Here is a 26,445-nt window from a genome sequence, read left to right as displayed (position 1 = left end):
GAGTGAGGATGACGTCACTTAATACAGGAAATACATGTTTGTCTGTTTTGATGATGAAGGACTTCTTCAGCTCTGTAAACAGCTACACTTGAGAGGACAGAGGTGATTTCATGGACCAATAACAATGTGTTTATCAGCTTTCATCATCGCAGTGCAGACATGACGTCAGATCTATCAGAGTGAAGGCCGTCTCTCTGATGACGTCACAGAGCAGAGTCGTTCTGTCCAATAAAGGATCTCAGATCAGCTGCTGCCATCTTGTGGCCACAGTTGGTTACTGTCTCTGAAAGTTTTCTCATGTTTCCTGTTGTCCTGCTAACAAAGGCTGGAGCTCATCATGCTGAGAGGGCAGCAGCATTTTGTGGCTCTTCACACATGTTCATTATATTCTGATGATCCTGGATGGAGACAAACTACAGATAAGTGTGTTCAGCCCAACTAGTTTATCTCATTACAGCAGTTTGATGTTTCCCTTTGAATCCCCCTGAAGATCCTGACAGTGAAGCACGTACATAATACTCCAGCCTTTCAACTCTGAGCTTATTTAGTTCTATTAATACACTGAAATCTCATTTGTGTCATGAAGAAAGTCTTTAATCAAACAGAATTCAAAGATCAGAAACATTTCATATATGGAGTTAAACATGAATCATTGTTTCAACAACATATTTATTGTTGTCATAAACAGACAAGAAGACAACAACAAACTGCTCCTCCCATTCAACACATGTCAGTCCATATCCCAGCAAACTAAATCATCTCCATTTACACATCAAATAGAAACATGAATCACTTGTAATGATTAGAAACTTGATAGAATTTCAAATCTAGTTTGGGGAGTCATTCAGTGAGAAACAGTGAAATGATTTTCCATGTGAAAAGGTGGACAGCAGAAACAGAAAGAAACAGTGAAACTAAAAGAGAAACAAAGAGCTTTGGAACAACGAGGCAGCAGGAGGACAGCTGCAGTTTAACAGCTTCAACTCACTGACAGGAAACAACATTAGAAACATCATCATCCTCAACTCATCTGCTGCACTGACACTGACACCTTCAACGGACACACCTTCAGTTTAACAGCATCAACAGTGTTAATGTATGGAAACATCCTGTGAGTGAAAGTGTGTGTGAAGGTGTGTATGTGTGTGTTAGTATCAGGATCAGAGAACGACAGCTTTCCTCTGTTCCAGTCCAGATTCACTCGGATCCTCTGGAGCTTCTTCTGGAATGAGAGATCAGATTCTGCTGATGGTGAGAGTGCTGAGTATTTACCTTTATATAACAATATTCTCCATAATCCAGACTCTATGTATCCCTTCCTCTGCACAGACTCTGTTAACACACCGAGTCCCCACCGTGTACTGTCTCCAACTTCAACATCCCAGCTGTGAGTCCCTGAGTTAAAGCCCTCAGAGCCCAGGACAGAGCCGTAATAATCAAACCTCTCTGGATTATCAGGAAGCTGCTGCCTCTCTCCTCCTCGTCTCACACTGGTCAGATCTTCAGACAGGATGAGTTTTGGATAAGCAGTGTTTGGATCCAGGATGAGAGGAGTGTAGGAGACCATGTCCTTCATCTTGTTCCAGATGTTGAAGGTCAGGTTGCCCAGGTGTTTGGCCTGGTCTATCAGAGCTCCTGAGGGCAGCTGTGGATCATCCAGCAGGGGGCAGCGCTGGACTCTTTCCACTGCAGCCTTGTAGTTGTGCAGGAATGAGACGTCTTCAGCTCTCAGCTCTTCCTCTGTGGCTCTGACTGTGTCTGAAAGAGCTGCTATCTCTCTGCTCAGAGCCTCCATCTTCTCCTTCATCATCCCACTCTTCTGCTCCTCTTCCTCCCTCAGTGCAGCCAGCCTGGCCTCCTCTTCCTCTGCTAGAAACTGGTGAAGCTTCTTAAACTGCTCCTTAATCTGCCTCTCTGTGTGTCGGGCCTGGACCTTAATGTGTTCTGCTGTTTGATCAAACTTCACTTGAACTCGTTTGCAAACCTTTAACTTCTTCTTTAAGGGCTCCAGAGTTTCCTGAAGTTCCTTCTTGTGTTGTTGTGCAGCTTCATCGATGGGTCTGAATCTGTGATTGGTGTGTTTTTCTGAGTCTCTGCAGACGACACACACTGGCTGCTGATGGTCCAGACAGAAGAGTTTGAGTTTCTCAGAGTGCAGACTGCAGAGAGCCTCTGAAGCTCTCTGATCTCTCTCCTGTAAGAACGACTCACACAGGTTCTTTAAAGCCAGACTTAAAGGTGGTTCATCCTTTGAAGATCTTCTCTTACAAACTGGACACTCATGTGTTGGTCTCTCTCTCCACCGTCTCTTCAGACAGTCTTTACAGAAGCTGTGGCTACATGACAGAAGAACAGGATCTGTGACGACCTCCTGACAGACAGGACAGCAGAGATCATCCTCTGATCTGGAAGCCATTGAGTCTGTGAGTGAAGCTGAAAACAGCAGACAGGAAGTACAGTCAGTCCTGGCTCCCCTCCCTCCTCTACCACCTTCACTGAAACTTCCTTTGAGTCGTGTTTTTGCTCAAACTCACATTCAGTGTGTGGAGCGTCAGCAGCTTGAAGCAGCAGTGTTGGAGTTTTCCACTTTTCTCTCCTGTAGCTGGACTCACTCAGAGGAAGCTGCTAGTTTGGTCTGAGCTCAGTCTGATCGTCTGTGCGTCTCTCTTTACTGAAGAAGAAAAACATCTTGTTTCCTGTTTTTGTTGCATGTAAGTGATGTGAGGGGAGGAGAACAATGTTGCTTTACCTGTAGCCTAGGTGTGCTTCATTCCAGAGTTAGACTTTCATCCTGCCAGCAGCTCAAAAGCTATAAAACAGGTTTTCCTCCATTCCAGCTGCACATGTCACAACATTACTCTTAATTTTAATTACTTTTGCAGAATCTATTTAGACTTTGAAGCAAAACTATCAGATTTCTCACATAACTAAAAGATTTAATTTATTTATCAGTAATCATCAGTGCACCTGACTCACCAATTCTGGGTAAAACACACTGCTAACCTCAGTAAGGGCCAGTCAAAACACCCTTTACCTCAGGTCACAAATAAGTACAGTATTAAAGTTTTGTGAGTGATGAGACATTCTGTATGATTTTAGGATGGATTTCTTCATTTTAGCCCTGATTTTGATTTTGCTGTTTTTCCAAATCTTAGACATAATGGAGGATTTCGGAACATAACACTTATTTTTTAATTCTACCAAAGTACAATATTTAGATTCAGAAATTTTTATATCCGAGGTTCGACTAGCTGCTCTTTTTCTCTGGTTCTGTTCATAATTTTTATGGACAGGATTTCTAGGCGCAGCCAAGTGGCGGAGGGCTTTCACTTTGGTGGCCTCAGAATCTCATCTCTGATTTTTGCGGATGATGTGGTTCTGTTGGCTTCATCGGGTGAGGGCCTCCAGCTCGCAGTGGAACGGTTCGCAGCCGAGTGTGAAGCAGCGGGAATGAGGATCAGCCAACCCGTTCTCACTCCCGACGCGTAAAATAATGACGATTTGTCACGTCCCTTAACTTCTCATGCTGACGCCTAAGGTACCCTTCCACGTTTTTATGTGACGCTGTGGGTTGTCAATTCATTCCAATATGAACCCGCTCGCGGCGATCAGAGACGCTTCGAGCAGAGGCTCCAGCCATCCATTTACTCCAATAATAACCCCGTCACGGCGAAACATGACGCTGTGAAGCACAATCTAACTGGAGAACCGGGGACCCTCTCCGCCAACGGGTTTTTCTCCCTTATTTAATGCTTTCTTTTAATGACATCGTTAACATTTCTCAACAAAAACACGTGAAAGTATCACTGATAATTCAACAATAAAATCGCTTCATGTTGTGGCCATCACACAGTGTTTTCCAAACTGATTCACGATCTGAAAGTGCGCAGATTTAACGTACATAATCCTTTGTTAGGTTTATTATTTTCATTTCACACGTAAAACACATTTATAGATTCATTCATAAATAGCTGTGAATGTTTCACCTGGTATTATGAGATAAACAATGATCGGACTGCCTGTAGATGAATGCTGGTGTGTTTGAGGTGACTGAGGGGTAAAAAGTAAAAACTCAGAAAATATTTAATTGTCACATTTCTACTTTATTCCTTACTTCTTGCCAAGTCTTTATATCAGCAAAATGTGTTAAAATATAGTGTGTACAAAAATATTTTTTTACAGAAACAGACACCTGGTAGAGGGAAACTCAAAGTGGCCAGCTTTGGCTTTTATGGGGTACTGTGTTGACACCATGCATTGTTTGTATGATGTTTATCATAGACTGGTTCAGTTTATTCATGTTAAATCACATGTTGTACTAATAGGTGGAATTTGGCTGATTCAGCCTTTTACTGCAGCTCAGCAGAAACTCCTGTGCTACAGTTTTTCTTTTTGTGATCCTTAAAACAAAAAGAAAAACTGAATAACATCTAGTCCTGCCTTTGTGACGACTTGATTTTTTTTCCTTACAGCTCACTGGTTTGACTTGCTGCTCTTAATGATGCTCAGTTTCTCCTCAGTGCTCTGACTCTCTGTGTTTGCTTGTTGGATGTTGGTCCTCCTGGACGCCTTTCTCACCTGGGCCCAAAAAGTCTTACAGAGGAAAAAGTAAACCAGAGGGTCCAGACAGACGTTGAAAACTGACACCATGGTGGCTGCCTCCTTCAGGTAGTACAACACTGGATCCACAGAGCAGCTGTTCAAAAGAAAAACAAATAGAACTCGAAACAGGTGATGGGGCACAAAACAAACACAGAAGATGCTGACCAGCACCAACATGTTCCTGCGAGACTTCACCAGCTTCTCAGAGCCAGAGGAGGCCAGCTGCCTCTGCTGTGCCTGCAACACCCTGCGAGAGGTGCTGTAGTAGAAGAAGACCAGGGATATGGACACCAACAGGAAGATGATAGCAGAGAAGGTGTGCATGATTTTAAGCATCAGACTAACTGATGCACTAAACAGGAGCCCACAGTGGTTGGGGATAGAGGTCAGAGGTTTCTGGGTGATTAAAAACATGATGCCGTAAGTAACTGATGGAGCCAGGAGACAAATCCAGGTGACCACGGAGACAATGTTGGCAGTTCGTACTGACTGCAGGACATGAGTTCCTGAAGGTCGGACGATCTTCAGATACCTGAAGAGAGAAGACAAAGCATCCAACTTCAACTAATCAGTCACAGTGGAGCCAAATCTGTCATTTTAGGTCAAATTACCACAACTTTCAACCATTGGCACGATTGAAAAAATTCCAACTGTTCCTGACAGTATCAACTCTGTGCTTTTCCGGTGATATTAGGATCATTAAAGTAATCTTGGCAAATAACACAGACAAAAAAAAAAAAAAAATAGAAAACACTAAAAAAAACAAAAACAAACAGTATTTTAAAAATGGCCTGAATAAATGCTTGTTTTCTGTTGAACTCCATCACACTCACTGTCTGTTTTCTCAGCCAACCTTCATCCTCACGGGGGTGCTGCAACAGAGTGCCTGAGATTACCATACTGAAACTAATACCACTGAGTTGCTGCTTTCAGGAACTGTTAGTTATTAGAAGTGTGACAGGAAGTTGCTCATGAGTGAAGCAGGACATGGTTGTTCCTTCCAATCTAAAGCCGTCCACTGTATTAAATCCCTTTGAGTGGCAATATGAGTAAGTTTCTTACCTGTGTTCAATTATCAGACAGGGTATATGATATTATTAAAGTGATTTGAAATGTATGATGTGTTTTATATGTCAATAGAAAGAATTCAAATCTAAGCTTGAGTTTATGTGACATTTCTGTATTTTGTGTCATTTGAGTTTCACACTTTTTTGCATTAAATCCTGTCCAAATACAACATGTGTCTGTTCCTTGGAGGAAGTGATGCAAGAGAGAGTTTAACGGGCAGTGAATCTCAATACAGGACACAGGGTCACATTGGGTGCAACAGTGCACACACATTGATAATTTAGTCAGGGACACAGCGTTTGTGGTCATTAACACTTTTTGTAATCATTAGCAGTAAAGGCTCCTCACCTGTTGGCAGCTACATAACACATGAATAAGATGCTGGCGTACATGTTGAGGAAGAGGGCAGAAGCTCCAAAGCTGCAGTAGAGCTGCCAAACGATGACTGATGTGCTACCATAGTGGGCGATGCGCAGTGGCAGAGAGAGGCAGAGCAGGAAGTCAGCAGCTGTCAGGTTCTTCATGTAGACCATCAAGCTGCTTGATGCCTGCTGCTGAGCTCCACAAAAGTAAAACTTCAGGATCAAGCCATTGAGGAGTAAACCTACCTGAACAGACACGGAGCATGGCGAACAGGAATGTAGCACATGCACAAAGATCTTTTGTCAAATTAATAACAGTCCACAATCTGAAGATTTGAAACTTACCAGAAACAACAGGCTGTAGACCAGCATAAAGAAAGGGTTGACCGATGTGCCGACAGGATCACAGGTCTCGTTCAAAGGCGAAGTCATGTTTTTTGGGTCAACCATGTTCCTGAAGCTGAAAAATTAATCCTTTTCATTGAGATCCGTCTTTCAAAGTATCTGGCTCGATAGAGTCTACTGTTAGTCAAAGACCAAGGATTCACTTCCTCATGTTGTTTTACAAAGAGATTGTAACATGGAAGTGTGCCAAATGTGATGATATCTGAATGTGAGCAAGGTGTTAAGCTGTCACATATAATGCACCAAGTTTCACACTGGTTCAGATCTTCATGCCTCACACTGAAAATCAAGGAAACATTTGTATTTTACATTAAGTCATATCCAAGTATTTTGATGGGGAAGAAATAAAGAAAACAGTGAATGGACTGGACTCATAACTCAGACGTCCTCTACAGGAAAGGGCAGAGCAGGCTGTACCTGCTGCGGAGACTCAGGTCGTTCGGAGTAGAGGGCCCACTCCTGAAGACCTTCTATGACTCTGTGGTGGCCTCAGCCATCTTCTATGGTCTGCTGGGGCGGCAGCATCTCTGCTGGGGACAGGAAGAGACTGAACAGGCTGATCAGAAGGGCCAGCTCTGTTCTAGGATGCCCTCTGGACCCAGTGGAGGTGGTGAGTGACAGGAGAACGGTGGCTAAGATGTCATCCCTGTTGGACAACATCTCCCACCCCATGCAGCAGACTCTGACAGCACTGAGCAGCTCCTTCAGTGGGAGACTGTGGCAGCCACGGTGTGGGACGGAGAGATTTTGCAGGTCTTTACTCCCCACTGCTGTCAGACTCCACAACAAAGACTTTCGCAGCTGATCAAACCCTCACACGTGCAATAAGACTGCTATATGTGCAATTCTTCTTCTGACGAAGTTGTATTTTTGTATTTTCTTACTCAGTTGTATATAGTATTTGTATTTCTATTTTATTGTATTGTATATAGTATTTTATTTTATTCTATTGTATTTTATTGCATTCCAGTGTTTTCTAATTTCTGCTACATAACTTTGCACTTTTGCTGTAACAAAACAAATTTCCGACCTGTGGGACTAATAAAGGTCATCTTATCTTAACCAGGCAGCTACTGACATATATGACTTGATTCTTTTTTATTTATTTATTTTACTTCTTTATTTATTCATTCTATTTATTGTCCAATTCTTCACTTAAACTCATCTAACCACGTTCTCCTAACACAAAACATGAAGCCATTTCTCTTCTTCTTTTCTCTTTTACTCAGTAGAGTGTTGACTCGAGTCAGACCAGTGTTCCAGTCCAGGTTTTCTCTATGTTTCTATAGGTGGTGCAGACTGTTTCGTAAATAAGAAACAAAGAAGGACTCATCCAGGCTGGAGAAACTGATCAGGAAGGCTGGCTCTGTGGTCGGCATGAAGCTGGACACTCTGGTGTCAGTGGCAGAGAAAAGGACACTAAAAAAACAGCTGGACATTATGAACAATGCCAGGCATCCTCTGCACACGGCCATTAACAACCAGAAGAGTCTGTTCACTGACAGGTTGCTTCTCTCCAAGACAAGAACTAACAGACTTAAAAACTCCTTTGTCCCACATGCCATCAGACTGTTTAACTCCTCTCTGGAGGGGAGAGGGAGGGGAGACAGGAGGACATAGGAGGGGGGAACAACTAAGCTGTAGTGCCTCTTCACTTCACTGTGCAATACTTTTGTTAATAGTCAACGGTGCAATAGACCTCAATACTTGAAATGTGCAATTCACTTGTATTTTTATTTTTATTCCTATTTATTCTATTTATCCCCTTCGTATATTTTATTTATATATGTCTCTGCATTTATATATGTGTGTGTTTAATATATATAATATTCTGTAACTCTGTAACTTCTGTCGGTGCTGTGCTTTTGGAAACCGAATTTCCCAGAGGAACCCACCCGAGGGATTAATAAAGTTTTATCTTAGCTTATCTTATCTTATCTTATAAGGAGGGAAGATGAGCGGAGATCTCAGACGGTTGCAGGAAGTACACCAAGACAACCACTTTGCCAGTTTAGCTGAGATGATCCATTTATCTTCAGAACTCATCCTATGACTCCTCAGCTCACATCTGGTTAATGGACGTGTTGTTAGGAGGTGGTGGGTAGGTTTATTGTTGTTGTTTGGGTTTTGTTTTCCCTTTTGTTATAGGTAGGCGAGGCGGGGCTTGATGGCATTTCAACACACCTGCGATGCATCGGACGTCATCAGTGAGCGCTTTTAGGGAGTGGAGTCACGGACGTCTGGTGTCGGAGTATTGTCGCTGTCACAAGTGCCTGTTCCATTGCCTGCCCGCCTACCTAGGATTTTGTGTTGGCTATTGTGGATCCGCGACGGAGTGCTACGTTCCATCAGGCTGCAGTTACTGCAGCAGCTGTGGTTTGTGTGTCAAGTAAGCTCTCCAACTCTCTCTGTCCACTTGTGTTTAACGTTCGGCTATCAACGGTACGCCATAAACTCTGTTTTGTTCCTTGTTGTCAGGTAGCTCCGGTGCGTCACCTGTCTACCTGCATACCTCGGCTCCGCCTCATATCCTCGGTGTGAATCTCCTGGCACATTTTTATTTATCACTGTATATAGCCCTTCCCTTGTAAATATTCCCTAATCGTATATATAAATTGGCATCACAAACTATTTTGTGTCCGTGTGTGTTTCTGCCACGTAATCCATCTGTGTCAGTTTACCTAACACGTGTTTAATGTTGGAGGAACAAATCAATGAATGGGTGGGTATGTGGATTTTCATAAGCATCGGTCACACACTCACATACTATTTTTTCAAAAGGTAACAAATGCATATGTCTGGTTTTGTGTTAAAGTGTAAGGCCAAAGATATTACAGACCAAATCTAAAAATAATATTAATCAGCATTTCGAAAAGCTCTTCACTTAAACAGCAGCCAATCAGAAAAAAGCTGCAAACCACAGGAAGAATGAGAACTCTGGCCTCCTTCATGACGCTCCGAGGTCTTAGATTTTCAAACCACTTCCTGAGCTCACACTAAATGTCGTTACAGATCGTATGATGATAAAGAGCGTGAGAATTTAGTGGAGTGATACCACAAAGTAGCCTAAATATGATCCACAGAAAAAGTCAGTACATGTCAACACTAAAATACACCAGCTCATGTTATTAGATACATGCAGTGTGATTTCTGGTCATTTCTGTGTTGGGCTGCTTCAGCCACTGTATTTATTTTAGCTGATATTTTTCAGATGAGTTTTAATTTTGTTTTGCTTTGTTTATTTATGTGAATAAAACCCTGGCTGAGATAATACAGCACACATGCCCCATGAAGCATTATTTAAAAAAACTAAATGTTAGTAAGTGTCACCAGGTTCCTGCAGCTCTGTGATCATCTTTCCTGTTCATAAATAACAACAGATATTAAAACACAAGGTACCAAACAGACACACACTTTGTAACACTAGATACACTTTATTATTAGCTCTGTGATGAGAAATCTTGCTGTAGCAGGAGCAGGAAGTAGCTGCTGTGGTTATACGTGCACATCATACAAAAATATAAATAGATACTCTAATGTGCTACTGTTGCCCTGTCTATGTAACTAATAAAGTGAAGTTAAAGAGTTTTATACAGATATTAACTGTCCCATGAGGACAAAAAATGATTTTTGATTTTGTGTTACATCAGCAGGATATGAGAACACCCTAAAGACTGAATAGACAAAAGCTGACACATGAACACTGATGTTGTTTGTGTGGGAGTGGGTTTGTGCTGAGATCAGCCTTCTATTGATCTCTGAGCTCAGTACAAACTCCTGTGGTTCATGAGGACTTGGGATCCATGACACTGGTTTCACTGAACTAAAATGTCAAACTTTTCCTTAAAGCTCATTGATTTAACTTTTTGCTATAACAATGTCCACTTGCTCTCTTGCTCCTGCTCTTGCTATTCTTGGTTGCTTGTTAGATGTTGGTCCCCACTGATACAATCCTCTGGCTCATCTGATCCCAAAAAGACTTACAGAGGAAAAAGTAAACAAGAGGGTCCAGACAGATGTTGAAAACTGACACCATGGTGGCCACCTCCTCCAAGTAGAACAATACTGGACCCGCAGAGCAACTGGTCCACAGAAAAGTGACAGGAAGACGAACCAGATTATAGGGCACAAAACAAACACAGAAGATGCTGACCAGCACCAACATGTTCCTGCGAGACTTCACCAGCTTCTCAGCATTGGAGGAGGCCAGCTGCCTCTGCTGTGCCTGCAACACCCTGCGGGAGATGCCGTGGTAGAAGAAGACCAGGGATATGAAGACCAAGAGGAAGATGATGGCACAGATGGTGTGGAGGATTTTGAAGAATAGGCTGATTGATGCACTGAAGAGGGGCCAACAACGGCTTGGGGTAAAAGTCAGGGGTTTCTGGGTGATGAAAAAGAGGATGCTATAAGTAACTGATGGAGCCAGGAGACAAACCCAAGTGACCATGGAGATGATGTGCGCAGTTCGCACTGACTGCAGGACATGAGTTCCTGAAGGATGGACGATTTTAAGATACCTGAAGAGAGAAGACAAAGGAGACAGTAGATAACTTCACGAAGCAGTCACAGTGGTACCACATTCGCAAAGGTCATTATCAAGTTAAAATGATATGTCTACACTGTTTCCGGGTGTCATGGCGCAGTGAGTGGACGTGTTTGGTGGCTGCTCCTTACAATCAGGAATAGAAAACACTGAAAACTCGTTAACAGACAACTCAACTGAGTAAGGCGAACGTAGTTGGTGAGGAATAAGGCAAAAGGAGGCCAAAATGCCAAGGGGACAGGACAAAGCCGCAAAAACAAATACTAACAATGCAACAGGACAAGCTTGCACGAGCCCCAACAGTATAATTAGCGACTCGGCTGGAGAGCTATTAAAAGCTATCGAGTCATCGAAATCAGAAATGAAACAAGATAACGAAAGGCTGAGAGAAGACAACACGCTACAGCAGGAACTGGGCGGCAAACTCGATAAGATAAAGGATGACATAAAAACTGTCGGAGACAGTGGGGGAAGCTGAGGACCGAGTGGGAAATATAAAATGATATGTCTACACCTTGATCAGCAATGCAGGGGTTTTAGCCATTAACACTGTCATGAACTGTAGTGGGAAATATGTAAAGGTTCCTCACCTGTTGGCAGCGATATAACACATGAATATGATGCTGGCATACATGTTCATGTAGAAGGCAGAAGCTCCAAAGCTGCAGTAGACCTTTTGAATGATGAATGACTTGCTACCATAGTGGGCAATGCGCAGTGGCAGAGAGAGGCAGAGCAGGAAGTCAGCAGCTGTCAGGTTCTTCAGGTAGACCATCAAACTGTTTGACGCCTGCTGCTGAGCTTGACCAATGTAAAACTTTAGGATGAAGCCATTGAGGAGTAAACCTACCTGAAGAGACAGAGAGAGGGTGAGGAGATGAGAACCTTGGTACATACAGTGCTTTGAGAAACTTAAAGCAATTTCTAATACAGCACTGAAGATTAGAAACTTACCAGAAACACCAGACTGTAGACCAGTACAAAGAAAGTGTTGAGTGATGGGACAACTGGATCACAGGTCTGGTTGAAAGATGAAGTCCCATTTGTTGAGTCAGCCATGCTTCTTCAGCTGAAAAACAAATCCACTTTATTCTCTCTTTGAATGGCTTTACCATCATAGTCTAATTTTATTGTTAAACAAAACAAAGTCAAACTATCCATCCATCCATCTTTATCCGCTTTATCCGGCCGGGTCGCGGGGGGAGCAGCCTAAGCAGAGAAGCCCAGACCTCCCTCTCCCCAGCCACCTCCTCCAGCTTAGCCGGGGGAACACCAAGGCGTTCCCAGGCCAGCCGAGAGATATAATCTCTCCAGTGTGTCCTGGGTCTGCTCCAGGGCCTCCTCCCGGTGGGACATGCCCGGAACACCTCACCCAGGAGGCGCCCAGGAGGCATCCTTGTCAGATGCCCGAACAACCTCAGCTGACTCTTTTTGATGTGGAAGAGCAGCGGCTCTACTCTGAGCCCCTCCCGGATGGCCGAACTTCTCACCCTATCTCTAAGGGAGAGGCCGGCCATCCTTCGGAGGAAGCTCATTTCTGCCACTTATATCCGCGATCTCGTTCTTTCGGTCACTACCCACAGCTCGTGGCCATAGTTGAAGGTAGGGATGTAGATCGACCGGTAAATTGAGGGCTTCGCTTTTACACTCAGCTCCCTCTTCACCATGACGGATGAGTGCAGCGTTCGCATCACTGCAGCCGCAGCACCAACCCGTCTGTCGATCTCCGGCTCCCTTCTCCCATCACTCGCGAACAAGACCCCGAGATACTTGAACTCCTCCACTTGGGGCAGGAACTCATCCCCGACCCGGAGTGGGTACTCCACCCTTTTCCGGCTGAGAACCATGGCCTCAGATTTGGAGTTTCTGACCTCATTCCCGCTGCTTCACACTTGGCTGCAAAGCATTCCAGTGCGAGCTGGAGGCCTTCACCCGATGAAGCCAACAGAACCACATCATCCGCAAAAAGCAGAGATGAGATTCTGAGGCCACCTAAGTGAAAGCCCTCCGCCACATGGCTGCGCCTAGAAATCCTGTCCATAAAAATTATGAACAGAACCGGTGACAAAGGGCAGCCCTGGCGGAGCCCATCACCCACCGGGAATGAGTCCGACTTATTGCCGGCAATGCAAACCAAGCTCTTGCAACGGTTGTATAGGGATCGAATGGCCCGTAGCAATGGGCCAGACACCACATTCTCCCGCAACACCTCCCACAGGACACCTCGAAGGACACGGTCGGATGCCTTCTCCAAGTCCACAAAACACATGTAGACTGGTTGGGCAAACTCCCATGCACCCTCAAGTATCCTGAAGAGGATAAAGAGCTGGTCCAGTGTTCCGCGACCAGGACGAAAACCGCATTGTTCCTCCTGTATCCGAGGTTTGACTAGCGGACGAACTCTCCTTTCCAGCACCCTGGCATAGACTTTTCCAGGGAGGCTGAGGAGTGTGATCCCCCTGTAGTTGGAACACACCCTCCGGTCTCCCTTCTTAAAGATGGGGACCAACACCCCGGTCTGCCAGTCCAGGGGTACTGCCCCTGATCTCCACGCAACATTGTAGAGACGTGTCAACCAGGACAGCCCTACAACGTCCAGAGCCTTCAGGAACTCGGAGCAGACCTCATCAACACCAGGGGCTCTGCCACCAAGGAGTTGTTTAACTGCCTCAGTGACCTCGCCCTGGAAATTGGCGGGTCATTCCCCTCATCCCCAGACTCTTCTTCCTCCTCGGAAGACGCGTCAGTGGGATTAAGAAGGTCCTCGAAGTATTCCTTCCACCGCCTGACAATTTTCTCAGTCAACGTCAGCAGCGCTCCGCCAGCACTATACACAGTGCAGGTAGAGCATGGCTATCCCCTCCTGAGATGCCTGATGGTTTGCCAGAATCTCTTTGAGGCAGTCCGAAAGTCTTTTTCCATGGCCTCTCTGAACTCCTCCCACATCCGAGTTTTTGCTTCAGCCACTGCCCGAGCCACATTCCGCTTGGCCTGTTAATACCTGTCGGCTGCCTCCGGAGTCCCACAGGCTAACCAAGCCCGATAGGTCTCCTTCTTCAGCCTGGTGGCTCCCTTCACCTCTGGTGTCCACCATTTGGTCCGGGGATTACTACCACGGCAGGCACCAACCACCTTGCGGCCGCAGCTCAATGCAGCAGCTTCGGCAATGGAGACGCTGAACATGGTCCATTCGGACTCAATGTCCCCAGTCTCCCTCGGAATGCTGTTGAAGCTCTGCCGGAGGTGTGCGTTGAAGATCTCGCGGACTGGGGCCTCTGCTAGACATTCCCAGCACACCCTCACTACGTGTTTAGGTGCACCGGGTCCATCCAGCGTCCTCCCCCGCCACCTGATCCAACTCACCACCAGGTGGTGATCAGTTGACAGCTCAGCCCCTCTCTTTACCCGAGTGTCCAGAACATATGGTCGCAGATCTGGTGATACGATTACAAAATCGATCATTGACCTGCGGCTTAGGAGAGTCCTGGTGCCACGTGCCACTTATGGACACTCTTATGTTCGAACAAGGTGTTCGTTATGGCCAAACTGTGATTTGCAAAGAAGTCCAATAACAAAACACCGCTCGGGTTCAGATCAGGGAGGCCGTTCAATCACGCCCCTCCAGGTCTCGCTGTCGTTACCCACGTGAGCATTGAAGTCTCCCAGCAGGATAACAGAGTCTCCAGGTGGAGCACCTTCCAGCACCCCCCCCCCCCCCCCCCAGGGACTCCGAACTGCCACTCGGCGCATAAGCGCAGATGACAGTCAGGACCCATTCCCTGACCCTAAGGCACAGGGAACAAACCCTCTCATCCACTGGGAAAAACCCCAACGTGTCGGCTGCAAGCCGAGGGGATATTAGAATACCCACCCCAGCCCACCGCCTCTCACAAGGGGCAACTCCAAACTTAGACAGAGTCAAGCCCTTCGCCAGAAGACTGGTTCCAGAGCCCAAGCCATGCGTAGAGGTGAGCCCGACTATATCTAGCCGGTACCTCTCAACCTCACGCACTAACTCAGGCTCCTTCCCCACCAGAGAGGTGACATTCCATGTCCCTATTGCCAGTCTTGGCAGCTGGGGATCAGTCCGCCAGGGCCTCCGCTCCTGGCCGTCGCCCGGCACACAATGCACCCGACCCCTATGGCACCTCCTGCGGGTGATGGGCCTGCTGGAGGATGGGCCCATGTCTCCTCTTCGGGCTGTCCTAAGGCCCGGCCATCAGACGCTCGCCCTCGGGCACCCTCCCCGGGTCTGGCTCTAGGGCGGGGCCCCGGTAACCCTATCCCGGGCAGGGTAAACTGTTCCCTCGATGTTCTCTTCATAAGGGTCTTCTGAATATCTCTTTGTCTGGTCCCTCACCCAGGACCAATTTGCCATGGGAGACCCTACCAGGGGGCAAAAGCCCCCAGACAACATAGCCCCTGGGATCCCTGGGACACACAAACCCCTCCAACACGATAAGGTAGCGATTCACGGAGAGAAAGTCAAACTAATTTTAAATATTCTTTTGAGCTCTACTGCATCTCTTTTTAAGACAGTAATGTTAATACATGGAGCTTTCTTGGGGAGTTTGCTGACAGTTTGACTAAATTCAGTTTACAACAGTTGTCTCAGGTTGCTTTCTATATGATGCACCCTACAGTCTTGCAGCATTAAAAGCAAAGTTGAGAGCTTAACATGCAAGTATAGAAATCATTAGTGATGTCATCTTTCATGTACAGTTTATATTTATGGAAGCAAAAATGAATCACTTCCTCTCCCGAGTCTAATCGTAACAATCATTTCAACATGGACTAAGACAATTCTTTACTCTGAGCATTACAAGGTATCATGTATAACAACATATAACTGGTTATAATCCTGTCTGCATATGTCCAGGTCTACAACATGTTCTTCTTAACAAGAGCTTGTAACATGGGATTGCTGCACAGTCTGTGTGATGATATATAAAGCGTGTCTATACAGATGATACTTTCACATACGGAATCGGAGCAAGGAGGTGTTAAGTAGTCACATATGTTGGACAAAGTTTCATACTGGCATTTCATTTGTGTTTCACCCAGAAGTGTAAACAAAAGTTGTATCCAAATATTTATGATCAGCAGAAAGCATGCCAACAAGAGGAAAGTGAAACCAGTCGCTTTTTCTCATCTGTGATTTCCTCACGGAATACCAAATATTAGTTTATTAGATCTTAGATTTTGCACATTGGCAGAGGCCACTTGTAATGCTGATGCAGCTGTGTAGAGTATTTCTATTCCGGGTGTCAGTAGTCACTAAAAGTGATCTTTTAAGCTAAGCATGAAATATGTAGAAGTTCAAACAATTTAAGGATGATCAACCAGCAAGACTCACCTCTGTTTCTGCAGTTTTCAGTGAGCAAGTAAAGCTGCTTGAGTAGTTATGCCCATCTGGTTTAACAGTATTGCTGCACATCAGGAAACACACAGTGATCACACCACTAACAGGCACTCTGACTTATTTCCTGCTTGTCTTCCCTGCTAAATAGGGCCAACATGTTTCTAATACAGGCATGTAATTTTCTGATCAGTTGTGATATATGCCATTTTTCTCAGATGACCTCATGATGAGAATGAGGACCCAAGCACACACAAAATGGTGTGAAGGTGTATGTTAAAAAAAAAGCTAGCCTTTATTATTGGCTTTACACAACACTACAAAGTAATGAGACATGAAACATGAAGGAAACACAGATGGAGACGAAGAACAGAGGTAAACACACATAATAAAGACACACTAAGGGAAAATGAGGAAATGGGAGGGAGACACAGCTGACACAAATCAGACACGAGCAGGAAGAAGCAAAACAATACACTGATGCAGGGCACAGGACTGTCAAAGTAAAATAAGGACAAACATCAAACCAGGGACACTAGACACAACACAAGAAACACAAGAGATGCAGAGAGAACACCTAAACACTGGAAATAGTTAACAAATAACCAGGAAACAAGATCAAATTGTGACTATTAATAAACACAAACATAACCACGGAGTCACTAGACTCCAGACCATAACAGTTTGATATTATCTTCTATTTTAACTGCATCAGTCAGCCATCTAAACCACCCACACCAGCCCCATCTTCATCTTCATCTTGATCCTTATATCTGTCTCTTTTTTTACTAAAACACACATTTTGCAGGATGTTGCTGGCACAGCAGTGGCAGAGGCCCCTCTGGCTTTTGGATGAGATTTAAAGTCAGTGCCATAGATGTCAGTCTTCATGAAGATCTATATGAGAGTTAAATCAATACATACACACGCCCACATAGACAGCATCAGTGTTACTGTTGCTATTTTGCTACTGTGGCCGATCAGCTCACAGTGTCACCCTGTATATTATCTCTTCCTCGTTCTGTTGCACTGGTGTTAGGTACTACATTGCAGGTTGATTACTGGTGGTTCCTCTCTCTGCTATAATTGAACTGGTCTCCTGTGCTCATTGATTCATTCATTGGTCTTTCCTGGAGTTTGCTGCTCTCACTGGACAAGCAGTCGACCAATTTACTTGTCACCTTGCAGTGGCAATGCAGTAGTCTTCAGGGGTTACCTGAGTTTAATTACTGATTGACTACACCCAGTGAGTTTTGGATAAAGGTGTCTAAGGCTACGTTCACACTGCAGGTCATAATGCTTAATTCCGGTTTTTTGATCGAATCTGATTTTTTTTGTCCGGTTGTTCACACTACAAATAAAATGTGACACCAAACGCACTCTAGTGTGAACTGTTCCTCAAAGCAAAAGAAGTCATCACACACAACATGCTTAGACCCAGACCAAACAGTATTGTTTGACTGATGGCCCTTAACCCTTTAAGACCTACCATAGAACCAAGTCCGCCAGAGCTTATATTATATTTTTACATGCTGTAGTGCCATTTTTGGGAGCATTTCAAGTTGCTATACATCAATACAACCATTATAGCCCAAATTTTAATAATATGTCTGTCACGGTTCTGGGTCAGTTTCGATTTTTAGTTTATTTTTGAATGATTGGTTTGGTTTTGGGCGCTATGAGTATTATTATTACAATGATGATGATGATGATTAGAATTCTATGTTTCTGTTTATTCATGTTTAAGGATTTGTTCTCGGTTGTATCTCACGTTTAGTTTAGTTCAGGTTCCATGTGTCATTCTCTGTCTGTCTGTCTCTCAGTGTCAGGTGTGCGTCTTGGTGTAGTGTTCTCGTTTCCTGTTTTATTGTGAAGGTCTGCGTCTCATGCGAGTGTGTTCAGTTTTACCTCTGTCTCGTCTTGTTGATTATTCCCAGCTGTGTCCACCACCTGTGTGTAATTCCCCTGTGTTTCTCTGTGTGTATTTAAGTCGTGTCCTCTGTCATTGTAGTTGCTGCTCCGTCTGTGTATCCACCATGTTTCATCCATGTGTTCCCTGCTGTCTACCATCGTCTGCCTCTGCTCGCCGTCCTTCATGTTCTGGTTTCTGCGCTGTAGTTCAGTTGTTTTCCAGTATAGTTTGTCTTCGTTTGCCACTTTCCCTTTGCCGTTTATTCAATAAACCACCTTCACACCTTCACGACTGCCTGCATTTGGACCCTCCTTCATTTCTTCCACATGGCTCTTCTCACTCGCCGTGACAGTACGGACCAGCCAGATATGGATCCAGCGGCAGTCACCCCACCCACGGAGCTTCGGAATTTCATAATGGACTCAGCTTCAAAATTAATCAACCTGTGGTTAGAGCATGAGGGAGAAACGTTTCTCTACATTCTGGAAGCCAGGCTACAACAGCTTATTTCCGATTATCCCTGGCTATTGGACTCACTGCACCCGCTGGTACAAAAACTTCATCCTCCACGAACTCCACCTTCACCCCCCCGCCGCTACCGCTCGCCCGCTCGCTTCCACGGAGTACGTGCCGTCCGAACCGCCGTCCGAGGGATTACCCGGCCCGTCGGAGCCGTCTCCGAAAAGAAAGCGACGTTCCCGCCGTCGGTGTAGCACCCCACAGCCGGATGTCGGGACATGTAAGCCACCGGCAGTGGTGAGTGAGGGACACTGTTTCTGCGTTGCCAGAAACAAGGACGATTTATTCTGGGGCCATTTTCTGTGTTTCCACTTAAACTGATAGTGGTTTTTCTATGGCCGCTGCTTCAAAGACTGTTTCTTCTGCCCTCAGTTCAGTCGCCAATAGCTCAGCAGCCTACTCACTCATTCATTCAGTCTTCATCCTCACCGCCGCATTACAAGCAGGGAACACGCTTCATACAAACGTTTGCTGGTTCTCTTAAGCTGGACATCTCTGAGACAATTGCTCCCTCTAGGGCCTCCCCAGAGGCTGGGTGTCGCTCACCAGCCAACTCCACCAGTGACAATATCTGCATTAAGTGCATAGTAATTACATAAATTGCAAAAAAGTGCAATAAACTGCAAAATAATTGAAAATCGTTTTTGTTTTTTTAACATATATTTCTAGTTAGAGAAATTTAAGAGGCTTAACCCTCAAAACTGTAAATACAAAAAAGTTGCACAAAATAGTTTCCCACCACAGGAAATTTATTTTGAGTGTCTTCATAGTTTTATTTTTGAAATACACCATTTTTACATACTGCAGGAAAAACAAAAATAAATATTATAATGCAGATTTGCAAAAAAGCAGCATATGCATCAAAATAAATTATTTCCAGCAGTGCAATATGACTTCTAAGCATCCCAGAAACAACACAGAAAGTCATGAAGTCAAAGATAACTTTTAAAAACACCAGTATAGGCTCATGAGGCCATTAAGGTAAAAAACTACATTTCCGTGAAAATGACGTCACTTCCGGTTTCGGGCAGGTAATGGCGGACATGCGATAGTTCACGCTGACGTCTAGTCCAATGTAGGAAGTGTTATGAACAGCTGATCGGATCGGCAAAGTGTGTTTCTGGAATATTATGTTTTTGTTGCTGCAAGTGCTTTTTATGCAGTTTTCGCAAAGCTATATGTGGAAGGAAACTGTGACCGAGGACAAGCTGATGGCATAAGATGGAAGTACAACTCCTCCGGTTTCATATGCAAAAAAAAATATTGCGCTAGCTTACGTGGTTGCAGTGCTAACAGGTTTTAAAAATAGCTACGCAAAATGGAGCGCGCCCGCTCCGACCGGCTTTAAAGGGCTAATGTGAAGACTTGTTTCGGACTTTACGTTTCCCAATTTTGTTTTAAGTTATAAATTTACTTTGTTATTTACGAATGGCCTAATAATTATCCTTATTGCTGTTTTAGAGGAGCGGTGCTTCAAAGGATAGTTGCAGATTTCTGTCAGAATCTACAGATTGTACAGTACAAATAAAATGTTCACGTTTCTTGAGCTTTGTCTTTCCATCAGTTTCACTGACATCTACACTGAATGGCCAGGAAATGTTCACGATGTCTTCTCCGGCGCTGATAATTGGCATCTGTCTTGTGTCAGTGACGTAAAAGACGGATTTATGACCTGACTGTAACCAACTTTAAGGTATAAAGGTGAATTACACCACAATAACTACTTGGACCCGTAATGAGGCCCTGGCCAGTATCACAAGACACCAAATTCGTTTGGAGCTAAAGTATTGAGCAGCAATAATGACCTGGACACAATGGTAACTTTTGAGTATCCTCTGTTCTAAAATGATAAATGGCCTGTATTTATATAGCGCTTTTTTAGTCCCTAAGGACCCCAAAGCGCTTTACACAACCAGTCATACGCACACACATTCACACACTGGTGATGGTAGCTTGTATTGTTACAAGGTATAACAGATATTTGTCCAATTTGTACAGCAAAAGTATAAAATAAAATAAATAGTGTGCACACTTAAACAAAATAAAAGTACTCATTGGGGCCCTTTAAGAATTTAGAGTTAAGTCAGCAACTTTAAAGGTCCTTCTGAGTGTAATTGGAATGTATGAGTGTGTGGGTGTGTATCTTCTTTGGGGTGGATCGTCCTCAAAGAGGTTGGCTTGCCATCTATCACAACCAGCCTCCTCAGATGGAAGTTGCCTTTCTTGGACGTCTGGGTCAATAATGAAATTTCCCCTTGTGGGACTAATAAAGGTATATCAAATCAAATAAAGGTATATCAAATCAAACGGGTGAGTCATTTTCAATCAAGGATGTTTGGTTCTTGGCCTGCATGACACTGGCTTTTGTAGAGGCTCACTGCTTTCCTCCACAGGTAGGTAGCCACATGGTAGCAGTCATGTCTATAAAACTTCCTCTCCTGGTTTCAAAATAAAGGTGTTGCAATCCAAATTGATGCAAAACAGCTTTTATTGTGAAGGAGACCCTGCAGGAAGTAAAACATACTGTGTAAACATAATGTGGTAATCTATGTTAAAGACAAGTCTCAGCAAAGCAAGCCCTGAGTCTGTCACACACAGTGTTACTGATAACACATCACTCAGCTGCTTAATTGTTTTTTTGGTTTCATCTTTCTATTGGCCAACACTCTCTTGGTACTAATGTAGGATTTTTCTTAACACAAATAAGGGAGAGTCCAATCCAGGTTACCTTAATTGATGATTCTAAATTTCCCATTGGTGTAGATGTGAGTTTGAACGGTTGTCCATCTCCCTGTGCTAGCCCTGTGACAGACTGCAGACCTGTCCAGGGTGTAACTCGCCTCTCAGGTTTACCTAACAATAAAAAGTGCCTTGAGGTACTTTTGTTGTATTGTTATGTTGTTTCGACATCATCATCTTTCTCTTCACCTCAAGCCTAAACTCCTTCACTGGAAGAATGCTCTAATACACAAAACGGTGCATAAACATGAGGATTTTCCCTGATATTACTACATAAATAGCACAGCTGTTGAACGAGTCTCCAGCTTAAGTTCTTGGGGACCCACATCTCTGAGAATCTGTCAATTAACACCTACAGCCTGGTCAAGAAGGCCCATCAGCAATCTTCCCTCTAAGCTGCGCACGTGCACAATTGTGCACTGCTGTTGTCATTCTGCCTCCACCATGGAGACAGTCTCCATGGTGATGAGTACAATTGGCAGCTGAAACTGTTGTGAACTTCTCCATGAGTCATATTTCCTGTTTCAGAGCTGCTGATTGGCTCTTTGGGCCCTTTACCTTCAGGAGGTCATGAACGAAGCACTGAAGTCGTTTATCACGTAAAAAATATTTTTAGTTTATAATAATTTGATAAATAATAAAATATTAATAAAAACTGGAGGTTTTTTTAGAACTTAGATTTTAAGCTATTTATGCCTTTTTTGCTGCTCTTTTTTAAACTTATTCCCTTTAAACTGTATTTATTCTTTTTAAAATATATTGGTTATTGCACTGTAGAGGCTGCTGAGGAACAGTATTTCGTTTCAGGCTGTGTAACACGAAATGACAATAACCAATAAAGTCTTGAGAGCTGCCATCATTGTTCCAGCAGGAGGCAGTAAAACACCAAACTGCACCTGTTGTGCTGAAAAGGTGTGAGCATGTGCAGTAACCCAGTAAGTTACCTGAATATCTCTCTCACACACACACGCACACACACACACACACACACACACACACACACACACACACACACACACACACACACACACACACACACACAGTACTGATACTAATGACTCGCTCTCAGATCTATTTGGGTTTAATGTCAGGGTATATTTGTGGATGAAAGTTTTGGTAGGACACATGATGTGGACAGTCTGGTAATCCCAGAATATTTTAATGTAAGAAAACTCCAGACAGCTCTGGAGAAAGTTTCAGAGTAAAAGCCCTGGAGTGTTTTACATGTTATTCTGTTGGATTAAATCTGACGGAGCTGATTCATAAACACTTCACTGCCAGGTATCAGGTGACCTGCAGAGACTGATCCTACAAACACTCAGAAACAGAATAAACCAAACTGCACCACAGTGATCAGACGAAACCTTCCTGACATGAACACAGCTCCTCAGTAAAAACTGTGAACCAGCAGAGAGACTACACCCAGCACCATACACCACCTCTCTGACAGTACACCCTCGAGCAGGTGGTGTCCCCATAAACAGTGTGAGAAGCTCTGATTATTTACTATGTTCAAACAAACTGAGTGTCCACAAACGTCTGAGCTCACAGTGAGAGCTGCTGGCACAGTTTGGAGGTGTTCTGCCCCCTGCTGGACACACAGAGCTACAACATGAGGATCAGAGGAGGCTGGTGCTGCTTCACCTTTAGACATAAGAAGGAGGTCAAAAAATGTAAAAACAGAGATTGTTTTTAAACCTGTAAAGGGGGAAATCCTGACGAACCAATCCACAGCCAGAGAAGAAGTCTAACTCTGTGCTGCTCCAATCAGGAATCAGCTCTGTTACTGTGTGAGTGTGTAAAGTCACAGAGTAGCTGGTTTCAAATGTATCTATAAAGTTTATTTACATTTTATTTAGGCTTCAAAAAACAGTCCAAGTTTATTTCTTTGGACTTTGTTCACTTAATGGATGTTTCCCTGCATTTCTATTTTCACACAGTTTATTTCTTACAGCAGGAAAACTGAACAGAATGTATGTAAGAGGTCAGAGTGAGGATGACGTCACTTAATACAGGAAATACATGTTTGTCTGTTTTGATGATGAAGGACTTCTTCAGCTCTGTAAACAGCTACACTTGAGAGGACAGAGGTGATTTCATGGATCAATAACAATGTGTTTATCAGCTTTCATCATCGCAGTGCAGACATGACGTCAGATCTATCAGAGTGAAGGCCGTCTCTCTGATGACGTCACAGAGCAGAGTTGTTCTGTCCAATAAAGGATCTCAGATCAGCTGCTGCCATCTTGTGGCCACAGTTGGTTACTGTCTCTGAAAGTTTTCTCATGTTTCCTGTTGTCCTGCTAACAAAGGCTGGAGCTCATCATGCTGAGAGGGCAGCAGCATTTTGTGGCTCTTCACACATGTTCATTATATTCTGATGATCCTGGATGGAGACAAACTACAGATAAGTGTGTTCAGCCCAACTAGTTTATCTCATTACAGCAGTTTGATGTTTCCCTTTGAATCCCCCTGAAGATCCTGACAGTGAAGCACGTACATAATACTCCAGCCTTTCAACTCTGAGCTTATTTAGTTCTATTAATACACTGAAATCTCATTTGTGTCATGAAGAAAGTCTTTAATCAAACAGAATTCAAAGATCAGAAACATTTCATATATGGAGTTAAACATGAATCATTGTTTCAACAACATATTTATTGTTGTCATAAACAGACAAGAAGACAACAACAAACTGCTCCTCCCATTCAACACATGTCAGTCCATATCCCAGCAAACTAAATCATCTCCATTTACACATCAAATAGAAACATGAATCACTTGTAATGATTAGAAACTTGATAGAATTTCAAATCTAGTTTGGGGAGTCATTCAGTGAGAAACAGTGAAATGATTTTCCATGTGAAAAGGTGGACAGCAGAAACAGAAAGAAACAGTGAAACTAAAAGAGAAACAAAGAGCTTTGGAACAACGAGGCAGCAGGAGGACAGCTGCAGTTTAACAGCTTCAACTCACTGACAGGAAACAACATTAGAAACATCATCATCCTCAACTCATCTGCTGCACTGACACTGACACCTTCAACGGACACACCTTCACTTTACCACCATCAACAGTGCGAATGTATGGAAACATCCTGTGAGTGAAAGTGTGTGTGAAGGTGTGTATGTGTGTGTTAGTATCAGGATCAGAGAACGACAGCTTTCCTCTGTTCCAGTCCAGATTCACTCTGATCCTCTGGAGCTTCTTCTGGACTGAGAGAGCAGATTCTGCTGATGGTGAGTGTGCTGAGTATTCACCTTTATATAACAATATTCTCCATAATCCAGACCGCATGCTTCCCTTCATCTGCACAGACTTTGCTGACACACCCAGATCCCACCCTGTACTGTCTCCAACTTCAACATCCCAGCTGTGAGTCCCTGAGTTAAAGCCCTCAGAGCCCAGGACAGAGCAGTAAAAATTAAACCTCTCTGGATTATCAGGAAGCTGCTGCTTCTCTCCTCCTCGTCTCACACTGGTCAGATCTTCAGACAGGATGAGTTTTGGATGAGCAGTGTTTGGGTCCAGAATGAGAGGAGTGTAGGAGACCATGTCCTTCATGTTGTTCCAGATGTTGAAGGTCAGGTTGCCCAGGTGTTTGGCCTGGTCTATCAGAGCTCCTGAGGGCAGCTGTGGATCATCCAGCAGGGGGCAGCGCTGGACTCTTTCCACTGCAGCCTTGTAGTTGTGCAGGAATGAGACGTCTTCAGCTCTCAGCTCCGCCTCTGTGGCTCTGACTGTGTCTGAAAGAGCTGCTATCTCTCTGCTCAGAGCCTCCATCTTCTCCTTCATCATCCCACTCTTCTGCTCCTCTTCCTCCCTCAGTGCAGCCAGCCTGGCCTCCTCTTCCTCTGCTAGAAACTGGTGAAGCTTCTTAAACTGCTCCTTAATCTGCCTCTCTGTGTGTCGGGCCTGGACCTTAATGTGTTCTGCTGTTTGATCAAACTTCACTTGAACTTCTTCACAAACCTTTAACTTCTTCTTTAAGGGCTCCAGAGTTTCCTGAAGTTCCTTCTTGTGTTGTTGTGCAGCTTCATCGATGGGTCTGAATCTGTGATTGATGTGTTTTTCTGAGTCTCTGCAGACGAGACACACTGGCTGCTGATGGTCCAGACAGAAGAGTTTGAGTTTCTCAGAGTGCAGACTGCAGAGAGCCTCTGAAGCTCTCTGATCTCTCTCCTGTAAGAACGACTCACACAGGTTCTTTAAAGCCAGATTTAAAGGTGGATCCTTTGAAGATCTTCTCTTACAAACTGGACACTCGTGTGTTGGTCTCTCTCTCCACCATCTCTTCAGACAGTCTTTACAGAAGCTGTGGCTACATGACAGAATAACAGGATCTCTGAAGACCTCCTGACAGACCAGACAGCAGAGATCCTCCTCAGATCTGGAAGCCATTGAGTCTGTGAGTGAAGCTGAAAACAGCAGACAGGAAGTACAGTCAGTCCTGGCTCTGGCTTCTATTTTAGACTTTGTTCTGGTTCTTGTTCAGGTTCCCAGCAGTGGGAGTGTAATGCAGTCACACACACACAGGTGGTGTTAAGGTGGATTCACTTAGTTACAGACAGTGGTGTTATTTCCTGTAACTAAGGGTGTGTTTCACTCCAAAGTTCAGACATTAACCTGCCAGAAGTTGTAAAAGTTACTGATAAAGAGCTTTTATCTCATTTCACATGTTGTCCACAATCTCCTCGTGATTACCTCTGGAAAGCCCCGTGGCACAGCTCTCCATCCAGTGCAGCTTTATGGTCATTGCTGTGGTTCCAGAATCTTCTCATGATGACCAGTAGGTCCCCAAACAGCATGACCTTTGACCGCAACCCCTGCTTGGGCTGTCAGCTATGGTCCCTACTTCGCAATGCTCTGCTGCACCTGCATCTCCTCACTAGAGGAAAAACTTCTATTTGGAAAACATGTCAACCATCATCAA

General features: G+C 44.2%; 3 protein-coding genes and 1 pseudogene across 4 annotated transcripts; all 4 read right to left on the bottom strand.

Annotated features, from left to right (window-relative positions):
- Window positions 1-939: 939 nt before the first annotated feature.
- On the bottom strand, window positions 940-2,416 carry LOC308384073 (nuclear factor 7, brain-like; the record flags this gene model as incomplete). The annotated part of the gene is made up of 1 exon (XM_080862403.1): window positions 940-2,416. The coding sequence occupies one exon, from the start codon at window positions 2,414-2,416 to the stop codon at window positions 1,022-1,024; it is 1,395 nt and encodes a 464-aa protein (XP_080718529.1). The 3' UTR covers window positions 940-1,021.
- Window positions 2,417-4,516: 2,100 nt separating this feature from the next.
- Window positions 4,517-6,482, bottom strand: LOC308400465 (P2Y purinoceptor 14-like; annotated as a pseudogene). Its single transcript has 3 exons — window positions 6,378-6,482; window positions 6,019-6,278; window positions 4,517-5,134 (listed from the first exon to the last, which is right to left on the bottom strand). The product of its transcript is annotated as a P2Y purinoceptor 14-like (transcript).
- A 3,473-nt stretch (window positions 6,483-9,955) lies between these two features.
- LOC308384280 (P2Y purinoceptor 14-like) lies at window positions 9,956-12,354 on the bottom strand. Its single transcript, XM_080862766.1, has 3 exons — window positions 11,938-12,354; window positions 11,574-11,833; window positions 9,956-10,957 (listed from the first exon to the last, which is right to left on the bottom strand). Exons 1-3 carry the CDS (start codon window positions 12,040-12,042, stop codon window positions 10,363-10,365), a joined length of 960 nt encoding a protein of 319 aa, XP_080718892.1. The 5' UTR covers window positions 12,043-12,354; the 3' UTR covers window positions 9,956-10,362.
- Window positions 12,355-24,399: 12,045 nt separating this feature from the next.
- On the bottom strand, window positions 24,400-25,913 carry LOC308384141 (nuclear factor 7, ovary-like; the record flags this gene model as incomplete). The annotated part of the gene is made up of 1 exon (XM_080862522.1): window positions 24,400-25,913. The coding sequence occupies one exon, from the start codon at window positions 25,911-25,913 to the stop codon at window positions 24,522-24,524; it is 1,392 nt and encodes a 463-aa protein (XP_080718648.1). The 3' UTR covers window positions 24,400-24,521.
- Between the last annotated feature and the right edge of the window lie 532 nt (window positions 25,914-26,445).

This window comes from Rhamphochromis sp. 'chilingali' (genome assembly GCF_963969265.1).
Source record: "Rhamphochromis sp. 'chilingali' genome assembly, chromosome: 1".
Lineage (NCBI taxonomy): Eukaryota > Metazoa > Chordata > Actinopteri > Cichliformes > Cichlidae > Rhamphochromis > Rhamphochromis sp. 'chilingali'.
Note: the sequence above shows the minus strand (reverse complement) of the source record. Positions and strands in the feature narration are given on the sequence as shown.

Bases quoted from the DNA above. Each gene is read 5' to 3' on its own strand.
- LOC308384280 (XM_080862766.1), bottom strand. From the start codon at position 12,042: ATGGCTGACTCAACAAATGGGACTTCATCTTTCAACCAGACCTGTGAT. The intron at 11,834-11,937 runs GTAAGTTTCTAA...CTGTCTCTTCAG, and splicing joins TCTACAGTCTGGTGTTTCTG to GTAGGTTTACTCCTCAATGG. The intron at 10,958-11,573 runs GTGAGGAACCTT...TTCTCTCTTCAG, and splicing joins TGTTATATCGCTGCCAACAG to GTATCTTAAAATCGTCCATC.